The 22496-nt window shown below is 37.0% G+C and overlaps 1 protein-coding gene across 4 annotated transcripts in view; it reads right to left on the bottom strand.

The window, feature by feature from the left end:
• Nucleotides 1-22496, bottom strand: part of chrna11 (cholinergic receptor, nicotinic, alpha 11) — a 40075-nt gene that overhangs the window by 3531 nt on the left and 14048 nt on the right. For all 4 annotated transcript variants that reach the window (XM_067426199.1, XM_067426198.1, XM_067426200.1 and 1 more), the window contains 4 exons: nucleotides 12339-12506; nucleotides 7710-7904; nucleotides 4169-4255; nucleotides 3287-3396 (listed from right to left, as the gene is read on the bottom strand). In XM_067426199.1, the coding sequence (XP_067282300.1) occupies nucleotides 3287-3396; nucleotides 4169-4255; nucleotides 7710-7904; nucleotides 12339-12506 (560 nt within the window). The remainder of the gene's footprint in view (nucleotides 1-3286; nucleotides 3397-4168; nucleotides 4256-7709; nucleotides 7905-12338; nucleotides 12507-22496) is intronic.

Here is a 22496-nt window from a genome sequence, read left to right as displayed (position 1 = left end):
ACCTGAAATATTTCAGGTGGTGTGCAATGAATCTAAAATATATGAAAGTTTAATTTTTATCATTACATTATGGAAAATAATGAACTTGGATCACAATATGCTAATTTTTTGAGAAGGACCTGTATGTATATATATATATATATATATACGCAGCTAAAGGATTATTAGGAACAGCATACTAATACTGTGTTTGACCTTCAGAACTGCCTTAATTCTACGTGGCATTGATTCAACAAGGTGTTGAAAGCATTCTTTAGAAATGTTGGCCCATATTGATAGGATAGCATCTTGCAGTTGATGGAGATTTGTGGGATGCACATCCAGTGCACGAAGCTCCCGTTCCACCACATCCCAAAGATGCTCTATTGGGTTGAAATCTGGTGACTGTGGGGGCCATTTTAGTACTGTGAACTCATTGTCATGTTCAAGAAACCAATTTGAAATGATTCGAGCTTTGTGACATGGTGCATTATCTTGCTGGAAGTAGCTATCAGAGGATGGGTACATGGTGGTCATAAAGGGAAGGACATGGTCAGAAACAAGGCTCAGGTAGGCTGTGGCATTTAAACGATGCCCAATTGGCACTAAGGGGCCTAAAGTCCACCAAGAAAACATCCCCCACACCATTACACCACCACCAGAAGCCTGCACAGTGGTAACAAGGCATGATGGATCCATGTTCAGGATTCTGTACATTCTGTTATCATGCTAAATTCTGACTCTACCTGAATGTCTCAACAGAAATCACGACTCATCAGACCAGGCAACCTTTTTCCAGTCTTCAACTGTCCAATTTTGGTGAGCTTGTGCAAATTGTAGCCTCTTTTTCCTATTTGTAGTGGAGATGAGTGATACCCGGTAGGGTCTTCTGCTGTTGTAGCCCTTCTGCCTCAAGGTTGTGCATGTTGTGGCTTCACAAATGCTTTTTTGTAACGAGTGGTTATTTCAGTCAAAGTTGCTCTTTATCAGCTTGAATCAGTCAGCCTATTCTCCTCTGACCTCTAGCATCAACCTGGCATTTTAGCCCACAGGTCTGCCGCATACTGGATGTTTTTCCCTTTTCACACCATTCTTTGTAAACCCTAGAAATGGTTGTGCATGAAAAAATCCCAGTAACTGAGCAGATTATGAAATACTCAGACCGGCCCGTCTGGCAACAACCATGCCACACTCAAAATTGCTTAAATCACCTTTCTTTCCCCTTCTGACATTCAGTTTGGAGTTCAGAAGATTGAACTTGATCAGGAGATAGGAAGATGTCTTGACCAGGACCACACCCCTAAATGCATTGAAGCAACTGCCATGTGATTGGGGGATTAATGAGAAATTGGACAGGTGTTCCTAATAATCCTTTAGGTGAGTGTGTGTGTGTGTGTATATATATATATATATATATATATATATATAGAGAGAGAGAGAGATTTATAAAAACGTTTGCATGAGATTGGGAGATGCCACATTTTTTCCCTTAAGCTAAAAGAATATTATCTATATATAAATCTCCAATCTTACTTATTCCCCTATGGTACCAACTTTTCAAAAACAGATTTCCCCCATATCCTGTTTTCTCAGTAAACAACATTTGCTTTGAATATTAAAAGTAAAATCCCCCCCAATGAAGTGTAAGCTGGTAATGTTATGTATGTATGAGAAAGCATGCATTTTCACAGCAGTGCGTCAAGCCGTTTTGAACTATATATTGCTCAAACTCTACACGTACAGTCAAAACAAAAGGATACAGCTCTGACTAAGAAAAAAAAGCTAAATAATCCATGCAATATTTTTTTCAAAGCACTAGCTAGTGTCTGCTGAGTCAAGAGAAGTTTTTGGAAGGAAAGGAGTTAAAAAAAGCAACATATGACAGTAAGGACTATGACACAGAGAGAGATAAAGAGGTGACAAGCTGGAATTATTTAGTTGCACTGCCAAGTCCTGGCCAAGGAGAGGCATAAAGCATGGCAAAATGTATGACTAGTGGGGTTGGCACTGCTATCATTTTTAGAAAAACTGCAATTTAAGGAACTAGTGCCGTTTTTGGCATCTTCACACATATTTTGGTGTATTAAAAGATCACAGAATGCAAGCCAATGCATGTTTGGCTACATAAACACAATTAGTGCTACTAGTGCGGTATCGCAGACCACGCGGAATATATGTAATAAAAGAACAGCTTTAAGACTAGACGGTCTTGAATATTTTTCCTTTTTAGTTTCTTTTATAAGTACAAGTCTAGAAGCCCTCGAGGGTTTGACGAGTTTTGCAAAAACTTCTTTTTCAAGATCACTCTCCACCTTACCCTTCCCTTTTAGCATCTTCTTCTGAACTGGATCTCTTTTATTTCTTTACATCGTTAGATAACTACGATTGCTGTTGTATAAGCATTGCTTATTCCAGGTTGTTCAGAGAAAGAGGGTTTTCTTTTTGAGTTCTTTTGAGTCCTTGCTCTGATGGACATTTTCAATAACTACACATACCGAAGGTACAAAGGTGTGAATGTTGCTAAAAAGCTGATCCCAGGATAGCATCCTAGGACGTTTTGCTAAGGCAAGCACAACACCGTTATTATTGCTCATACCGTGAGTTATGGATTAAATAAACCTCTAACCTTCAGTATTAATCCTCCACTCGTGTGGCTAAAATGTGCTATTACTTTGCTAAGCAATGAGGCATGTAATTTTTGTCTGGTGGTAGAAAATTCACTTTTTTTTTTGTGGAGTTTGGGGTCAATGAGATTTTAGTTCTTCCCAAAACTCACGCAGTTTTAATGTTTTTAATCAAATAAATTCAGCCTGGGTGAGCATTAGAGACTTTCAAAACATGTAAAAAAATCGTACCGACCCCTAGATATTTGGGTAGGTGCATAAAGGAACATGAGACCACTCGCAATTTCTTCAGAAACATGTAAAAATCAAGTTTTGAAGCAGAATTGATGTCAGTCTCCCAGAGTGAATACACCTGTCAGCTTCCTCTTGTTGTTGCATTTGGCTTTGTAAGTGAATGGGGTTCGATCAGCGCGACCGGGGCACATCAGCTGAGCTGCTAATTGGCTCGCAGAATACGGTCAAATACGGTCATTCATCAGCGCGGACAGATTGCAGATCTATATCCATCTGCATCCCAATTACTCATTTAGTCCCCTTCTGTTGGCTTTATCTCTATTATCATTGAATAAGTAAATTACTGCTTTCAATGCAACTGACATAAGAGACATTGTTGTGCATGCTTAAAGGGTGGGGGGGAGCATTTGTCAGACACAGTGTATGTGTTTGTGTGTGAGTAGACGTACCCATTTTGGCATGTTCCCTCCGTTAGGGTCATGATGGTGATATTGGAGCACAACCACTGTAGCAATAACTGACATTCCAACAATGATCATTATACTGGCAAAATACTGCCCTAAGAGAGAGACAAAGAGAGAAAGGAAGAGAAAATTGTATGCATAAACTTTTCATTTATTATTCTCTATAGCTTTTAATCATCCAGTCATACTAGTAAAAATCAGTGCAAATGTAACAAAAAAGGGGCATTGATTATAAAAGAGTGACGCAGGGAAGAAAAGGAGACTGAGGAACAGATGAGTGAACCATAAAAACTCAATCATAAAGGAGAGGGGGAAGCAGACAGGAGAGACAAAGCGCGGTGGGGGAACACTCTTCCAGCAAACGCATTTCTGCAGATTACATCCTTGCGGCTTCTGAGGGCCTATAAACCAGAGGATGGGAAAAGAGAATGTGGGGTGAATTGCTTTTTTTCTCTCAGAGGATCATCGCTATGTCTAGGTCTGTTTCATTTTTATGTTTCTCCTGCTTCTCTCTCCTGACCTGCCCATCATTTCCAGTTAACGGTCTTTTACGATTCATGTTGCAAATTACTATGAGAAGCCAAGCGTATGGTTGCCAAGTCCAGGGCTTTTGGCCATGATACAGAATAGTGATCAATTTATACTCCGGTGGTGCAGTGTGTGGTTCTGCACACACAAACTATACATCCTTATGCACTTCGTTTTACATATCATTAAGTTCAAAGACTCACATATTTAAAAAGCCCTGTGTTTTTTATTTGCAAATTAACTAAGTGGGGCAGAAACATACTGAAATATACTGTACAAAATACAGAGGAAAAAATATGTGCGTTAAATATGCAAAAAAAATGGACATGCATGCTTTACCTATTAGCGGGATGGAGTCTGAGGTTGCTGGCATGATCTCTGCCACCAACAACATGAAGACTGTTAATGAGAGTAGCACAGTAATACCTGTGAATAGGTATAAAAAGAGAAATGGACTTCATGAAACATACATGTAATTGGATATAATGAATTCTACACAAATTACTATATAGACAGTTGTTTTTCTGATATGTTGTTCCAAGATGGTTAATTGGTCAATATTTGTCCGTTTTTAAACATTTACAGTTTTTTTAATTGAGTATATCAAACTGTATGAAATGAATTTTATTTAAGAATTGTATCTCTTATTTACAATAAATCATGTCTACAACATTACATAATCAGAAACATAAAATTTAGGTCTGGTTTCACAGACAGGGCTTAGATTAAGTCAGGATTAGGCCTTCGTTTAATAAGGACAATTAAAGGGATAGTTCACTCAAAAATTAAATTTATAATAAATTAATACCCCAATGATTTACTCACCGTCAAGTCATCCTAGGTGTATATGACATTTTTCTTTTACATGAACACAATCTGAGTTAATATTAAAAAATATCCTGGCTAATCCAAGCATTATAATGCCAGCCTAAAATTTGATCGCATAAAAGTGCATCCATCCATTATAAAAGTCATCCACACGACTCCGGGGGTTAATAATGGCCTTGTTTTTGTTTCTATCCATATTTACCACGTTTTAAAGTAAAATATCTAGCTTCTGGCAGACCACCTTCTGTAGTCAAATTTATGAAACTGGCACAATTATGATGTCAGACGTAGCTTAAGCATTTTGAAGTTAAGCCAGGTATACACAGTGGAATTTTTGCTGTTTTTCTTTCTGGAAAAATCGCGTGGACATCGTGGATGTTCGTATGGTCGCGGCTCGCAGCATGTGCGAGGAATCACGAGCATCTCCCGAGCTTACAATCATTTTCAATCATGTCAAAATAATTTGGGGATCAGCCCGATTTTCACCAGCGTATGGCTGTTCTCTATTGCCAAAACAATGCACAACCACGTCACATAGGCTAGATCTATGAGTATTATTAGGCTATATCTCGGTGGCTGCAACCACACAGCGTGCATACACACACACACACGCACACACCCTCTCTCTCCCTGGTTGTTTCTGTTGAAAGGAATGGCTGCTGTTCTCTGCTTTTCAAAAAATAATTTGCACACAAATAATTTTTCTTTCTTTTTTTAGAAACATTGAAAGCTCCAGACTCTGTGTTTAGCGCGAATGCTTGTGTGATTGCCGCCGGCTTGCTGTGCAATACACTCGTGCCGTGTACCAGCTGCTTTGATGCGATTTATCAAGTTAACGTCCTCATGGCATGTGCAATATCTCTCCGAATTCGCACATTGTACGCCCACCTTTACACTTTTTTCATACGTTGAATACGGAAGCTAGGTATTTTTCACTTCAGAAGGCCTTTATTAACCCTGGAGCCATATGGATTACTTTTATAATGGATGGATGAACTTTTTGGGCATCAAATTTTTGGCTGTCATTACAAAGCTTGGATTAGCCAGAACATGTTTTATTATAACTCCGATTGTATTTGTCTGAAAGAAGAATGTCATACAGCTAGGATGGCTTGAGGGTGAGTAAATCATGGGGTACTTTTCATTTTGGGGTGAACAATCTCTTAAGTAGCTTTTATAGGACTGCGGGTGAAAATTAGCTTTGAGCTAAATCCAGTACAATACATGAAATGGAAACATTTATGTTAAGAATTGTCCTTTTTATAAATTAAAAGTTAAGTGAGTGAGTAAGTAAGTAAAGTATAAATCACCTTAAAAACAATCATTACTTGTGTGCATCTCTAGACTTTAGTGCAAGTTTCAGTTAAAAAGCTCAAACATGCATATATATATATATATATATATAGTAGGCATTAAATCTCCAACCCTGCAGTCTAGATATCAGCGTCTGCCACTGAAAAATCAATATCAGCTCACTAAAATAAATGCATAGTTATACAGCATCTCTAGTTATGTGCGACATTGGCACTACATAAGAAACCCAAACACAGCTTCTTATTGGATGTAACTCATCTTGACAGAATTTGATTGGATCTGATTGGACGGCAGTGCAGGGTTTGATGGAGTGATACATAAAGTGAATTACATCAGGCCATTTCTCTTCCTCAATTGCTCTTTAGTTCAGTTCAAGTCATCTCCCTCCCTCTCCGGCTGCTATCCATCTCTCCCTCCTCTCTCACCACACACACAATCCATCCATCTCTATCTGCTGTTTAAATCTGCTTCCGCTCTCTCACGCCACCTCCCTCCTCTTACATATGTTTTTGCTCAGATTTATAAGTGCTATCTTGGCATAATGAACACTCAATAAAATTATTGTCACAAATACTCTGGCAAATGAGACTATGAGGCTACATTGTGAGGATGAATGAGTCACTGAAACATTCACTCATCCGATTTGGTCAAAAACAGCGATTCATTGAACTGATGTAGAAAAGCAAAATAATAAATTATTTGTATTATTACATTCATTAAATTAACATTGTGTTTTTTTAAGTAATATTATTAATAATTATCACTTTGAGGTAGAGAAGGTTATTGTTTCTTAAAGGGATAGTCCAAACAACCTCATGTCATTCCAAACCTGTATGAATTTTTTCTTCTGTGGAACATAAAAGATGGTTCCCAATGATTTCCATTGTGTTTTTGTCCATATAATGGATCTAATCGATATCAACGGCAACCAAAACTGTTTGGTTCCCACCATTCTCCAAAATATATATAAAATATTCCACAGAAGAGTCATTCCAGTTTATAACAACATGAGGGTGAGTATTTTTTATGTTTGGGTGAATTATCCATTTAAATATACATGCTTCTTAAAACATCAAAAACATTTTTTTAAGTCTATTCTAAAACTAGGTTCTGATACTTAGTCAATCAAAGATGTTTCAATATTGCAGGCCTGGTTCCTGGAAAGTGCACTGCATTCTTTCTCTTTCTCTCTCACACACATTGACTCATCCCTGCTTTAATTACATCAATAGATTAATTGCCCATATGAGTGTACAGCAAAGCACTTCCCTTCACCATGCTTGCAGTGATACGCATTCTTGAATTGAGGAAACTGCCTCATTTCCTTTCTCTTGGGTAGCTCTAAGCTTGTCTTTTTGCTTCTCCACTTAAATATATTGTGAATACCCTTCAGTTCACGCCTCTTCACCTTTCCTGACAGTCATATATAAAGTTCCTTCAATTCCATCTCAAATGACTGATTTTTCTCCTTTGAACTGTGTGCTTTTTGATGGTAAAGGTCTCTTGACAGAGGGTGAAAAAAAGATGGATAAAAGCCCTTGATGTGAACCAAGAGTTCATTTGACATGACACAATCAGGCGATGTCTTTGAAATGAGCACCTACACATTTTCTTTTGCATGTCCCTACCCTCCATTTTGCGACGACACATTGGCAAGGCTAAGGATATTCAAACATATTCTCATTCATTCATTCATGTTTATTTATAAAACATAGATAATCTTTTTCTTTCATAATACCTAGTGAGATCTTCTCTCCGGAGTCGGCAGGCAGAAGGAAGATAAGCAAGGTCATGGATGAAAGGAGGACACAGGGAACGAGAAGGTTCAAGGCGTAGTAGAGTGTCCGCCTCCGCATGGTCACCACAAATGTTACATCTGGATAGGGTTCCTTACAGCAGTCATAATACAGCTCGTTTCTTGAGCCCGGCACTCCTGATTAGACACAGCATGTGGAGAGAGAGAAGAAGGAGTATGTAGTGATGAAGGTATAAAAAGAAATTGTGTGCGTGCTTGTTTTTTTTTTTTTTTGTGTGGATTGGTCCCACGTTCAAAGAGAAGCTGCTGTCCTCAAGAGCAGCCGATGCTACTCTTCCACCTTTGATCAACTAGGAAAAAACATCCTAATCAGCAGATGCCAGCCAGAGGCAAGTTCTTCCCTGAGACTGGGCATCACGCTTTTGTATGAACACCATTAGAGAACTTTTGAATACTGTCCTCTATAGCCTCTCATGAACGTGAAAGGAAAGTAGGAAACCAAAACTAAGGGAGGAACCACTAAAAGAAAGCTTTGCGTGAGAAACAAACTGAAATATGTTGCCATTAGATGTGCTGCATCAGGTTTGACATATATCATGTTTTATCACGAGGGATGGAAGAACCAGTGGCGATTGGTGCCATATTTATCAGTTTGTTTCTCACGCAAAGCTTTCTTTTAGTGGTTCCTCCCTTAGTTTTGGTTTCCTACTTTTCCTTTCACGTTCATGAGAGGCCAGAGAGGACAGTATTCAAAAGTTCTCTAATGATGTTTATATACAGTCTTGTTCAAAATAATAGCAGTACAATGTGACTAACCAGAATAATCAAGGTTTTTAGTATATTTTTTATTGCTACGTGGCAAACAAGTTACCAGTAGGTTCAGTAGATTGTCAGAAAACAAACAAGACCCAGCATTCATGATATGCACGCTCTTAAGGCTGTGCAATTGGGCAATTAGTTGAAAGGGGTGTGTTCAAAAAAATAGCAGTGTCTACCTTTGACTGTACAAACTCAAAACTATTTTGTACAAACATTTTTTTTTTCTGGGATTTAGCAATCCTGTGAATCACTAAACTAATATTTAGTTGTATGACCACAGTTTTTTAAAACTGCTTGACATCTGTGTGGCATGGAGTCAACCAACTTGTGGCACCTCTCAGCTGTTATTCCACTCCATGATTCTTTAACAACATTCCACAATTCATTCACATTTCTTGGTTTTGCTTCAGAAACAGCATTTTTGATATTGTTATTAATCCAAGTTCTCAATTGGATTAAGGTCTGGAGATTGGGCTGGCCACTCCATAACATTAATTTTGTTGGTTTGGAACCAAGACTTTGCCCGTTTACTAGTGTGTTTTGGGTCATTGTCTTGTTGAAACAACCATTTCAAGGGCATGTCCTCTTCAGCATAGGGCAACATGACCTCTTCAAGTATTTTAACATATGCAAACTGATCCATGACTTTGCGGGGGATTCTTGAAAATAGATTAGCTTCACACAGACGTCTTCTAACTGTCACAGTACTTACAGGTAACTCCAGACTGTCTTTGATCATCCTGGAGGTGATCATTGGCTGAGCCTTTGCCATTCTGGTTATTCTTCTATCCATTTTGATGGTTGTCTTCCGTTTTCTTCCACGTCTCTCTGGTTTTGCTCTCCATTTTAAGGCATTGGAGATCATTTTAGCTGAACAGCCTATCATTTTTTGCACCTCTTTATAGGTTTTCCCCTCTATATATATATATATATATATATATATATATATATATATATTCAAAAATGCAGAAGAAAAAAAAACTCATATAAACAGTGTGTGAAAATTTTTTTTCTGAACTATTCCTCTGAATCATGGTTAACCAACTCGAATAGCTTAGCCAAGTTGTTGACGCAATGTTGAGAGCGATGTTTAGATGAATATGTGCTGCACGCTTTTCTCTCAATAACGAAAATACACAAAAAAATATGAAAAAATTGTAAGATAGCATCTGATCTTATCATATCGATATGGATGTTTTCACCAGCTCTACGATTCAGCACTGCTGTCAAGGCACTTCACGTTTATTTATACAACTTTATACAATATAGCATTAGCCTATTGCTTTAGAGCCACAAATGGCCTACTGTAATTAAGACGTATTCAAGAAATCTTTTAAAAAACAGAAAGACGTGTCGTTTCAGCACTTACTCAAAGGCCACGGAAACATGCTAGGCTAGTAGGTTTGTTTGTTGTGTACTTCAATCCATTCCTGACATATTTGGTTTGCTTCTTATTTATTAAACCCAGGCAATTGGTTAATGAAACATTTATTAAAATTAAGATACAAGTTAGACAAAATTCACTTTAAAGAAAGGCTTTCTATGAAACAAAAACTAATGAAGTGATCAAAATCATGTCAACCGACATATTGCACATCTTTCTCATGCTGTTCACTTTTTTCATAATCAACATTTCAAGTATCAAATAATATTATAGGCTAATGTTAGAACATAAATATGAAATAAAATAGTTTACATTTTCTTTCATGCCGGCGTGTTCCGAGTGAATTTTTTCTCATGACAGCGGAAACAACTTATAATACTCCGTCATATTTGTCCATACATATAAGTGCAAGACATCGTTATAAACTATAAATTATATATATACATTTTATTTGTGTACACTCACAACAACAACAAAACGCTTTTGTAAAAAAAAAAAAAAAAACTAGTCCAAACTAGTCTGTGAAAAGCGTCTGAAAAATTAGAATACGGATCACAAAAACATGAAACATGCGTCTAAAGAAAGCTTGAAATCGCTGCTTTAAAAAAACTATTCAAATTTTAACATGCTGGTATATTGAGCGCTCCATATTATGAAATGTTTGACAGTAAGCGGTAGTGTGAATGATGTGTGATTTCGACTCTCAAATAAGTGCATTTCATTTGAAATGTAAGTATTGCAAATATCCTGCATTACACCAACTATCAACTAACCAAGGGGCAATATCAGTCTTACTTTTTGAATTCAAACTAAACCAATCTACATTTTTAATTTGATGAGTCTTGAAGCAAAAATAAGAGACGAGTTACTTGTAAGACTAGTCCAAGCAGTTTATGCAACAAGCTACAGGCTGAGCTCAGCTATAAAGTCTGTAATCCAGCAAATTTACTCCTCAAACCAGATTAGACTAATGACCATAAATAAACAGCTCTGATCTCTGGTTTTAATTACTTCCATGAGCTGGTTTTAATTCAGTACTTTTAAGAGAGTGCAACTTGTTTCTGTCTTTTTAAAATCAAGCAAGTGCATGGAACAATTAAAAATGTTAAAGTCCCCCAATAGTCAATACTTTTATACCTTAAAACTCATCTTTGATCACCAAAATTACATATTTAAAAGATTTTTTCCTGTGAAAAAACGTATTCATGCCTTAAAATAGCTTAAATGTAATTCTTCAACCTTGCTTCATTTAGTATACTCAAAACCATGAACATGCAAATTATGCCCGCCTCCACTCACAGCAGCTCAGAGATCCATTCAGTCAACTTTACTGAGGTAAACGGCTAAACGTTGCACAATGATTCACCTTTTTCTTGAATATGTTATCAAACAGCTAAAAATGCATTGCTAATGTAACACAAACCATGTTCCCATTGCCATTCGCCATCTCAGTCTGCCTTCTGATGCCCTACACATCATTTTATGGTGCCCGCGGGTGTGTCGTGGTGCCCCCCTCAGCACTTTGTGCCCTACCACAGCGCGTGGTGGGAGCAGCGGCACTGTGTATATGTATATATATATATATATATATATATACTAAATGTACCTGTTTTGAAAAATGTAAATTTTTATCAAAAGAAAACTACACAGGGATAATCCGGCTTCTCTTGAGATTCCCCAGCTTTGCAGTAATGATGATTTGCTGTTACCAAGGTAGTTTGTGTCATAAGAAACACCAGCAATTTCAAACCATGTTTTTGAGACTATCTTTGGTTTACTGCAGGAGAAAATACTCCGCAATGGTGTTGATTTATGACTTTGAACATGTTTTTTTTCTTAAAGCACATTAAAAACACCACATAGACATCTAAACAACGTTAAGAACTTGAGTTCAAGAGTGTGACTGGCATTATATTACAGATGTGCACAGCGAGACAGAAGCAAAATAGGGAATTGCACAACGAGGCAAAACAGAAAAGGGTCGGTAAGAAACAGAACTGTGCCGTGCGGTGTTTTTCCATTCCGCTTTCTCCTATGCACTCAATTTAATTACATTAATTTGAATACTAACAGGCTCATCGGATGGACTATCAATGAATATGAATGGACATGAATTTAACATGGGCTGGATATTTTCTTTTTCAGTTCTAAAGGAGATTCTATATAAGAGGTTAAAATTATAAAATTATTCTCAGGCCTTTGAGTTTTACTTAAAATATTTTTACTTTATAAATATGCACAGTATGCATTTTAACCATTTAAACATGCAGCTGTCAAACAGACCTCTCACTGCTTGAGTCATTGTCAGTTACTACAGCAACACAAAGCGCACATCATAATCTGCCTGTGGGCGTTATGTTCGCTTGATCGTGAGAAGTTTACAGGAGATGTTGTCTGTTCTCACTCACCCACAAGGTCCCATTCTCCATTGGGCATGTAGCCAGAGATATCAGCCTCATTCATCTGGAGATCCAGCAGCCATCCGTCAAACGTCCACGAGCCGAATTTAAGCTCACACTTCTGGATGTCAAACGGAAACCAGCGTACGTCCACGTTACAGGTGCTCATAAAGATACCTGGGAGGAAGAGAACAAATAAGAACAAACCATATTTATACTTTTAATTCTGATCCAGTATCAGCTTTTGAACTGCCTTGAAAAAAATGTACTGCCTCAAAATGCCACACTGCTTCTTCATCAGCACCGTATTGCAGTAGCCAACTCCAAATTGAATCCAATTGACCTTTTCACTGGAGTAAAATCAGACCAGTTAAAAAGATACACATTCAGAAACAGCAGAGCCATAGGAAACACCATTACATAAAGACATTTATGCACCGTATGAATACCCAGGCTGACACGCTCATTATTATTACACACGCATACACAGACACCAGCTAAATGATTCATATCACTAACTAAATAGACTCACTCAAGTTTAAATACAGCAATATAGGCAGATAAACTCGTTATTGTTTCAACCAGCTTGCAAATAAGCCATTTTGAATACTGAAAATGAGAATTATGACAGATATGGATGAGAATGGTAATAAGTGTAATTTATTTCATACCGCACAGTAGTTGAAGCCACCACCTCAGAGCTTCCTAATCATACACTAACATATTTATTGAAGAAATCACACTTGAGATGGAAAAGAAAGTCGGAAAAGGGAAGCTCAATAGGGCTTATGTTGCCTCTGAACACTGATTGAACAATCCTGCAAATTTACCCAGAACAGTATTCCATGAACCATTTACAGTCTGTTCTGAATAAGTGATTCTCAGGCAGCAAACGTATTAAAAAACAAAAGGAGCGAATCACAACAGAAGTGTAAGTGAACAATACTTGTGCTTGAATGAGATTATTGAAGAACAACTGACAAACTAAAAGCTGCAGCACTTAAAGCACTATATATATAGGTACACTCCAACTATGAGAGACAGAATGAGGGGGAAAAATCCATAAAATCACACTGTCTGATTTTAAATTATTTGCAAAATATAACAAAAGATAATCTCAATACTTTGTTATATACCCTTTGTTGGCCATGACAGAGGTCAATCGTTTTCTGTAAATCGCCACAAGGTTTTTACACACATTTATGGTAGTTTGGCCCATTCTTCATTGCGAGCAGTAGATGTAGAGCAGTAATGTTTTGGGGCTGTCGCTGGGCAACACGGATTTTCAATTCCCTCCAAAGATTTTCTGTGGGGTTAGGAGACTGGCTAGGCCACTCAAGGACCTTGAAATGCTTCTTACGAAGCCACTCCTTCTTTGACTGGGTGGTGTGTTTGGGATCATTGTCATGTTGAAAGACGTCAATCGTCAATCGTTTCATCGTCAATGCCCTTGCTGATGGAAGGAGGTTTTTACTCTCACGATACATGGCCCCATTCATTCTTTCCTTTACACAGATTGGTTGTCCTGGTCCCTTAGCAGAAAAACAGCCCATTCTTTTTTATTTCCAAAAACAACAAGTTGAGTTTTTACCAGAAAGTTTAAACTGACCATATGACAGTCTCCCAATCCTTTTCTGGATCATCCAAATGCTATCTAGCAAACTTCAGATGGGCCCGGACATGTACTGGTTTAAGCAGGGGGACACATCTGGCACTGCAGGATTTGAGTCCCTGGTGGCGTAGTGTTTTACTTATGGTAGCCATTGTTGAGGTCATTCACTAGGCCCCTGTGTGGTTCTGGAATTTTTGCTCACCGTTCTTGTGTTAATTTCGACCCCACGGGGTGATATCTTGCATGAAGCCCCACATCGAGGGAGATTATCCATGGTCTTGTATGTCTTCCATTTTCTAATAATTGCACCCTCAGTTGATTTCTTCACACCAAGCTGCTTACCTATTGCACATTCAGTCTTCCTAGCCTGGTGCAGGTCTACAATTTTGTTTCTGGTCTCCTTTTTGGGTTAGGGTCCTCTTTGGTGTTGGCCATAGTTGAGTTTGGAGTCTGACTGTTTGAGGTTAAGTGTCTTTTATTCTTATAACGAGTTTAAACAGGTTCTATTAATACAGGTTACAAGTGGAGGACAGAGGAGCCTATTCTTGCTTTTTTGTAGGCGACCAAATACTTATTTTTCACCATAATTTGCAAATAAATTCTTTAAAAATCAGACTTGTGTGTATATATATATATATATATATATATATATATATATATATATATATATATATATATATATATATATATATATATATATATATATATATATATATATATATATAATATGTGTATGTGTATGAAAGTGTTCTGAGGGATTTCTTGCTATTCTTGCTAGTTACTTTATGGCCCTAAAAAGAGCTAATCCTGATATTTCAATCACTTACCAAACTAATTGCACATACATAAATACATAGCTCATGTATCATTAATGTCTGCAGTACATATTGTGATAATGGTAATGCTTGTGTGTAACCTTAGCAAGCACCTCTAATATTGCATGAATATTTCAAAGACAAGTGCATTTCAAAGGTTAAAAAAAGCATGCTGTTCCCTGAGTTTGTTAAATACATTGCATTTGAAAAATATTTTCCAGAACTGAGAAAAAGAAGGATTCAGAGAAACAATGATCTCCCAAAAGAAAGTGATATTTTTCAGGTCATACATAATGTTCTGTACTGACCCAATCCACAAAACTCTTCAAACCGATCTACACTGCTTCAGAAAGTTCCTAAATAATTCACCTCTGCTCTGGGCCTCTGATATGAGACACAAGTTTCCTTTTAATCTCTGGTCCAGATGAAGACCAGAAAGTCTTCTGAAAATGGTCCCAAGAACTCAATTCCCAGTTTGGGATTTTTTTTTTTAAATGAAGCACTTTGAAAATGCTTGGCCCGATCATACCACAATCGTAAGTCATAAACTTTATCAGTTCTCACCAAAGAAAGAACGAGAGCACATTTCTATATATAAGAGAGCCTATAGAAATGTACTCGTTTTTTCTTTGGTGAGAACTGATTAAGTTTATGACTTACGATTGTGGTATGATCAGGCCAAGCATTTTCAAAGTGACAGCCCTAATATATATGAGAGATGTCAATAGATTAAAAAAAATGTTATCAAGATTAATGGCACCTTTGTTGTGCGATTAATTGTGAATTATCACATGCTTATTGTGAAATTAAGCAGTCGCCATTTATCTTATTCAACACATTAATTTTGTTGGAATGTCCTATAACCAAAGTAAAAAATCATATTTTCTGCAAGCTTCAAGGATCATTGGAGACTCCAAAAGGAAACCAAATAACCAAATATAAGGAGTCCATATAATTCTATTATATAATACATTTGTACACACCTAAGAATCCATGAAAAAAAAAAAAAAACATTACTAAAGAACCTTTACAGAATTCATCACAACACGATTATTTTTCACTCTAAAAAATGCTGGGTTAAAAACAACCCAAGTTGGGTTAAAAATGGAAAAACCTAGAAAATTGGTTTGTTGAACCAAGTGAATAGACCTATTCAAACAACCCAATTTCTGAGTTTGTCAATTTTCAACCAAACTTAGGTTGTTTTTAACAGAAAAAAAACAAAATCATTAATATGTACGCCCCCAACATTTGCATATGACCACACGTTCATTGTCAGGCGGAACTGACGGAGCCGAATCATCGGGACTGCAGGTAAACAAGCATCACACAAGGATAGCGAAAACGGCAGCTCTCATGGACACACGTCATGTTCCAGGCTATGTAGGGGACCTGAGAACTTTTCATACCCTTTCCACAGATAAAAAATGTCAACAGTCATGGTTGATGTTTATTATAATCGGATACTGCAAATTGTTTGTTGAAATTGTTCGTTTGCTCGGCCCATTTCAAGCAAGCTTTGCTTAGTATCTTAAACTGAAAAAAGAGGTAATTACAACTCTATTCCTGCAAGCAGTAAGTAGCGATTTATCCACTTATTGACTGTTTAAACAATTTCTGATTAAATTGAAAGTTTCTCAGAGAGACTGCATTGTCTATATAAAGCAAGATGCTAGTACAGTAACAATAGGACACTTCAAGTACCATACAAAACTAAATAGTGTGCCTAATGACAAAGGTTAGTATTATTTTGTATTACAAAATACAACCGTAGATACGTTGCTTACAGATCGCTACACTTGATCATTCTAGCAAATGTCACCTTCTCCACCATATAATTTAAAACGATAGTCATTTGACAAGGTTTCTATTCATTTTTTAAAAAATATATATATATATATATATATTTATATTTTTGAGAACTGAATTATGATGTTTTTGCATGCTTGGATTTCAGAGTACATCACAGTAGCCTACATTGTGACTAAAGTTATATAAACATGCAATATCGTTGACGAAAAATAGACGAGTCTAAAATGTAGTTTAAAAAATGAAAACTTGAACAAAAACCACTGGTTTTGGTTTTGTCCGAGGGAAAGAAGAGCGTTCTTCTTTCCCTTGCGGTTTCCCTTGCTTGCGGTTGCCAGATTTCTGGGATTTAAATCCCCCAATCAGAGTTTTTCTGTGAAAAGAACACATGTACTATCCGGTGTTTTACCTAAACATGTGCAATCTGGCAACCATATGCACGCAAGCTCTCTCTCTCTCTCGCGCACGCGGATGATCTGAAAACACCAATAAACAAGTAAGATTTCCGAAATTTTCAGATTTCAAAATGTTTTTTACAGGATGAATCTTGAGTTCGTAAGCTTTCGGATGCTATATAGTTTGTCAACATTAGATCAGGATAAATATAATTGTATTAAACATGCAGTGGCAAATGGGCCCACCAGTGGGCCAGTGACAGTTAACAGGTTAAATAAGCCACATACCCTCTATGTAGATATCAATTTAACAAATTGTTTCAACTCATTCTAGGGCTCATTTAAAAGTTGTTGTTGCAGCCCTCAACTGATGTTTATGTTGACATGTTGTGTTTTGCCCTGAAGCTCCGCCCTCCACCTATCGACCAATTAATAAAGTCAGTAGTGTTTTGGCATCCAAGTTGCCAGATCTGCTCTAGTTACCACAGCCGCAGCTACAAACGTTCCTGCTGGATCCTGCAGCCTATCTGGCAACGTCGAGTCAGGGGAGAGGGGAAACACCGCTCTATAGTCATTTGAAAGTGATTGCAGTACCAGTTTTGGCCACAATCTTACATACCCTAGTAACCCTTTAAGTGAATGTAAACACAAAGAAAATGCATGTGTTACAGTATAATGGATGTCAGGTTGTAAATTGACACCAGCATGATATACCTGTTGCCAAATTATAAGATAAAATTAAAAAGATCTATATGGCAGTTTTCCCCATGGTATCAAAGTCAAAATTGTGGACAGTGAAAATGATGAGTGGCTAGTAATTTTGGAAAACCACTAGTCACAGTGGCTGGTGAGCAAAACAGTTACATTTTTCTTGTCAGAGAAGATTTTTTTTTGTTGAGAATCACAACTCTTCTCAACAAACTGCATAAAGTCTCAATTTATATGCCAATGTTTCATATTTAGCTTTTCTATTTAAATCCCTAAGTATGAGCAATTTCCCTTATAAAGCATCACTAATTACATTTAGGCCTACTTATGGAACTGGGGTCTTCCATGTGGCTAGGATCCAATGCCAGTCCTAATACATTAGCAAGAAGATTATTCTTACTTCCGAGAAGAAGAAAAAAAACTGTGTAGTAGGCACAAACTAAAATATGCCTAGTATCAGCTGACAGTGAAACTAAGAGGCGGTCAGTGTGTGACTCACTTATAAAAATTAGCCAATATTGCATTTCCAAAGGTTTCCCATCCACAAATATCATTCCACTGAGAATTACTCAGCATTTAGACTGACAGCCACTTCTGTCTTTGTTAACTGAACCCCCTCTAGCATATATAAAAACTTCCTCTGGTACCTTGACATTTAGAGAAATCTTATCCAGGGCAGTTTTCGGTACACTCAAGAGCACAGCGGGCATTTTTTCAAATCAGTCTAAATCTAAATCGATACGGGACTTAAACACAGCTCAGTCTAAGCACCTCAGATCTCCGCTGGATTTTTGCTGCCTTTCTTTTCCATGTCGACGGCTTCGACTCCAGGGAACCAGGTGACTAATCCTAAAAGCTAATCAATAACAACGGCTAGCAAGCTAGCAAACCCACTCCCGCTAAATGGATTCTTTAGATGAGAGGCATGGGGCAAGCAGTAAAGATGGTGAAAAATATTGGATGAAATGATGAAGGGAAGAGCAGAAACCTCTAGCTGAGTGGAGCAGTCAGTGCATGCTAAAAAAAACTCTTATGTTATGAGCTCTTATACACCTGATAATCACATTTCCATATTATGGTGTCATTTTTAATATGTGCAAAAAGTGTTTGACTGGTCTCCACCACCATGGTAATTCTACATTTAAAAAAAAATAATTTGTGAAATATATACAATGTGTGTGTGTGAGAGAGACTACGCATTTGAATTTTTTTTAGATTAACAAAATTGCAAAGATACGGAACCAAAACCTGATCAAACCCTACTTTGTGTGGCAAAAATAAACCAAATGCACCAAATGCACACCCCAACGTGTTATACACAAATGCAGGCACTGTAGTTCGCTTTAAATCTATCAGGAATATGAGTCACCGGCCCTAAAGGGGATCTCCTGTCAGTACCAACAGGAATGCCAGCAAAATGCTCGTGAGTCAATATTAGACTAGCGTAATCTACTCTGAGGTTTACTTTGCTTTCAACACTCATTGCAGATCATTCTAAATGAGTCTCTGATCCTTTGCACACGTCGTCGTGTTCATATCATTCAAAATCTGAGAAATATTAAATGATTTCTCAGTATTCGTAGTACGTCAACACGTTCAGGTCTCATTTCATCCAGAATTTAAAAAGAAAGAAAGAAAGAAAGTCAGAAAACAAGAACAAGAAGATTTTTTTTTGTATTATTTTTTTCATTATATGCATGACAATTGCAAGCACAGCCAATGAATCACACTGAACTATTATAAAAGGTTTAAACATTTACTAATGCTCCAGAATTGTCCTTGGTGTGAAAAGATGGATCTCAAAATCATAGTCATTTCTGGAAAGGGTACAAATATGCAAAAGATGCTAGAAAACTGAAGAATTTGCAGGACCTGAATGATTTTTCTGAAGAACATCAAACTGTTTAAATTTTGAACTGTCATTTTAATAAATTCAGCTATTTTTTTGTTGTTTTTTGTCTATATATATATATATATATATATATATATATATATATATATATAGACCTGCCAAGGACCAGATGAATAATTGTAATATGACCTTAGAATTCACTGTGTGTGTGTGTGTGTATATATATATATATATATATATATATATATATATATATATATATATATATATATATATATATATATATATATATATATATATACAGTGAATTCTAAGGTCATATTTCAATTATTCATCTGGTCCTTGGCAGGTCTTAGAATTTAGAAAATAAAAACTCAGATGAACAACAATACATGACATATTACACCGTGTCATTATTTATTTCTCAAAAACTAGGCCAAAATGGAAAAGCCATCGAAGACAAACTAAGGACCCATACTGTTTTCATATAAGAATTACGAGGGTAAGTAATGGCCAGGCACTGCAAATCAACTCTATAAAGGTAGACGTTTTGGCAGTTTGCTGGTCTGGAGCATTCAGGTGTGTGTTAACACAATGCCAAGGAGGAAAGACATCAGCAAAGATCTTACAGAAGCAATTGTTGCTGCCATCAATCTGGGAAGGGTAATATGGCCATTTCCAAACAATTTGAAGTCCATCATTCTACAGTGAGGAACATTATTCACAAGTGGAAATCAGAAACCAATCTTCACCTCAAGATCAGACCGTATATTGCTCAGAGAAATTGCAGACAACCCAAGAGCTACACCCCAGAATTGACAGGCCTCAGTTAACATGTTCAATTTTAAAGTTCATGACACTACAATTAGAAAAAAACAGACAAGTATGGAATGTTTGGAATGGTTACCAGGAGGAAGCCTCTTCTCTCTAAAAAGAACATGACTGACGACTCAGGTTTGCAAACTAGCATCTGAACAAACCTCAAGACTTCTAGAATAATGTCCTTTGGACAAATGATACCAAAGTGGATATGTTTGGCCATAATGCACAGCACAAATTTTGGTGAAACCCAAAAAAGCTCATCATACCAAAAATTAAGCATGCTGGTGAAGGGGTGATGGTTTGGGGCTTGTTTTGCAGTCACAGTACTTGGGCATCTCACAGTCACTGAGTCGACCATGACCAAAGTATTCTAGAGTCAAATGGGAGGTCATCCATCCAACAGCTAAAGCTTGGCCAAAATTGGGATATGCAACAGGACAATGATCCCAAGCACACCAGCAAATGTACAACAGAACAGCTGAAACAGAAAATAATTAAGGTGTCACACAGGCCCAGTCAATGTCCAGGGGTTAGAAATACTAAACAGGGCAAATTGGTGTGAGAACGCAATACCAAAAAAAGCACCAGTGGGAGTGGAAAGTTCTGCGTGTGATCTACTGACTACTCCAACGTTTCCACCAACCTACCGAGGTTATGAGCGCTTATGAGCTCTCCTCCCATACATTTTGCATCTGAAAGGGAGACTCCTTCAAATGCATATGCAAGGTCAGCCGCAAAATAACCCTGTCCAACACCTTTTCTGTGCTATTTTTTCACTGCATGTCTTTAGTAAATCCTGAGCACTTTTTTTAACCCCAAAAGAGGGTTTGCACTGTTGCAAACCTGCAAACTGTTAGTAAATCTGGCACCAGACCTCAACCTGACTCTAAAGCTGTGGCAAGAGCTGTGCATAAACAAATCCCCACAAACCTCAATGAATTGGAGCACCGCTGTACAGAAGAGTGAGACAAAAATTCTCCAGAACGATGTGAGAGACTGATAAAGTCATAAAGAAAATGATAACTTCAAGTTATTGCTGCTAAAAGTGGATCTACGACAAGTGAGTCATAGGGTTTACTTAGTTTGTCACCGATGAATTTTCCCTTTTGGCTTTATTTTTGCTAAATAAATAATGACACAATGTGATATGTCGTGTTGTTCATCTGAAGTTTCAATTTTTCAGAATTGTAAGACCTGCCAAAGACCAGATACATTTTTTTTATTATGTCCTGATACTGGAAACCATGGAATTCAATAGGGTGTCCTTTGTTTTTTAAATGTGTGTATATATTTATATATATATATATATATATATATATATATATATATATATATATATATATATATATATATATATATACACACACACACAAACACACAGTATATGGGGTGTAACAGTTCAAATTACTCACAGTTTGCTTTCTATCAGCAGTTTGTTCAATAACAGGGACAGTAAATAACAGCTTGATAATGAAAGTTCAAAACTGAAAGTTCATATGTCAAAATCCAGCTGTCAGTCACTGATTCCAATTGATTCTAATGCTCAATCACATTCACTAGTGTGAATCTACTTTATTTCACTAACTGCAACATTGCATCAGTGTTACTTTTACTCTATAGACTGGGACCGTATGAAACCTGAGGAGTGTTAGTTTAACCGTTAAATGCATAACAGTTTCACCAATCATTCTTCCATATCCGGGTCATTAGCGACCCGGATCTATATCAAACACTGATGGATCTCTACCTGTCATGATAATATAAAACTCTCCATTACATTCAGCATCTGCATCATATTCAACATCTCAAACATATTCTCAAAACTATCCTTTTCAACATCTTCAATATTTTCAAATCAATATTTTGATCGCTGACAGCTTCTTGACCAGATCCATCATCAAGTGACAGTGACAATAATATTTGAATGTGTTCAGTACTTGCTCTGCAGTAAATCACTGAGCCATTTCAAGTTTCATTTTTCAAAACTTTTGGAAAAACAGGCATTCAATTATAATAGTATCATTTTTTTCTTGTTATATTGTTCGAAATGGATTGATTGAGGACTACTAAGAAGGTTGATGTCTAACTTTAACAAATCAATGAGGAGGAGGGTAGTGAATGACGTCCCGGGTCGCTAAAGACCTGAGGTATGCA

Source organism: Pseudorasbora parva, chromosome 19 (genome assembly GCF_024679245.1).
Source record: "Pseudorasbora parva isolate DD20220531a chromosome 19, ASM2467924v1, whole genome shotgun sequence".
NCBI classification, from domain to species: Eukaryota; Metazoa; Chordata; class Actinopteri; order Cypriniformes; family Gobionidae; genus Pseudorasbora; species Pseudorasbora parva.
Note: the sequence above shows the minus strand (reverse complement) of the source record. Positions and strands in the feature narration are given on the sequence as shown.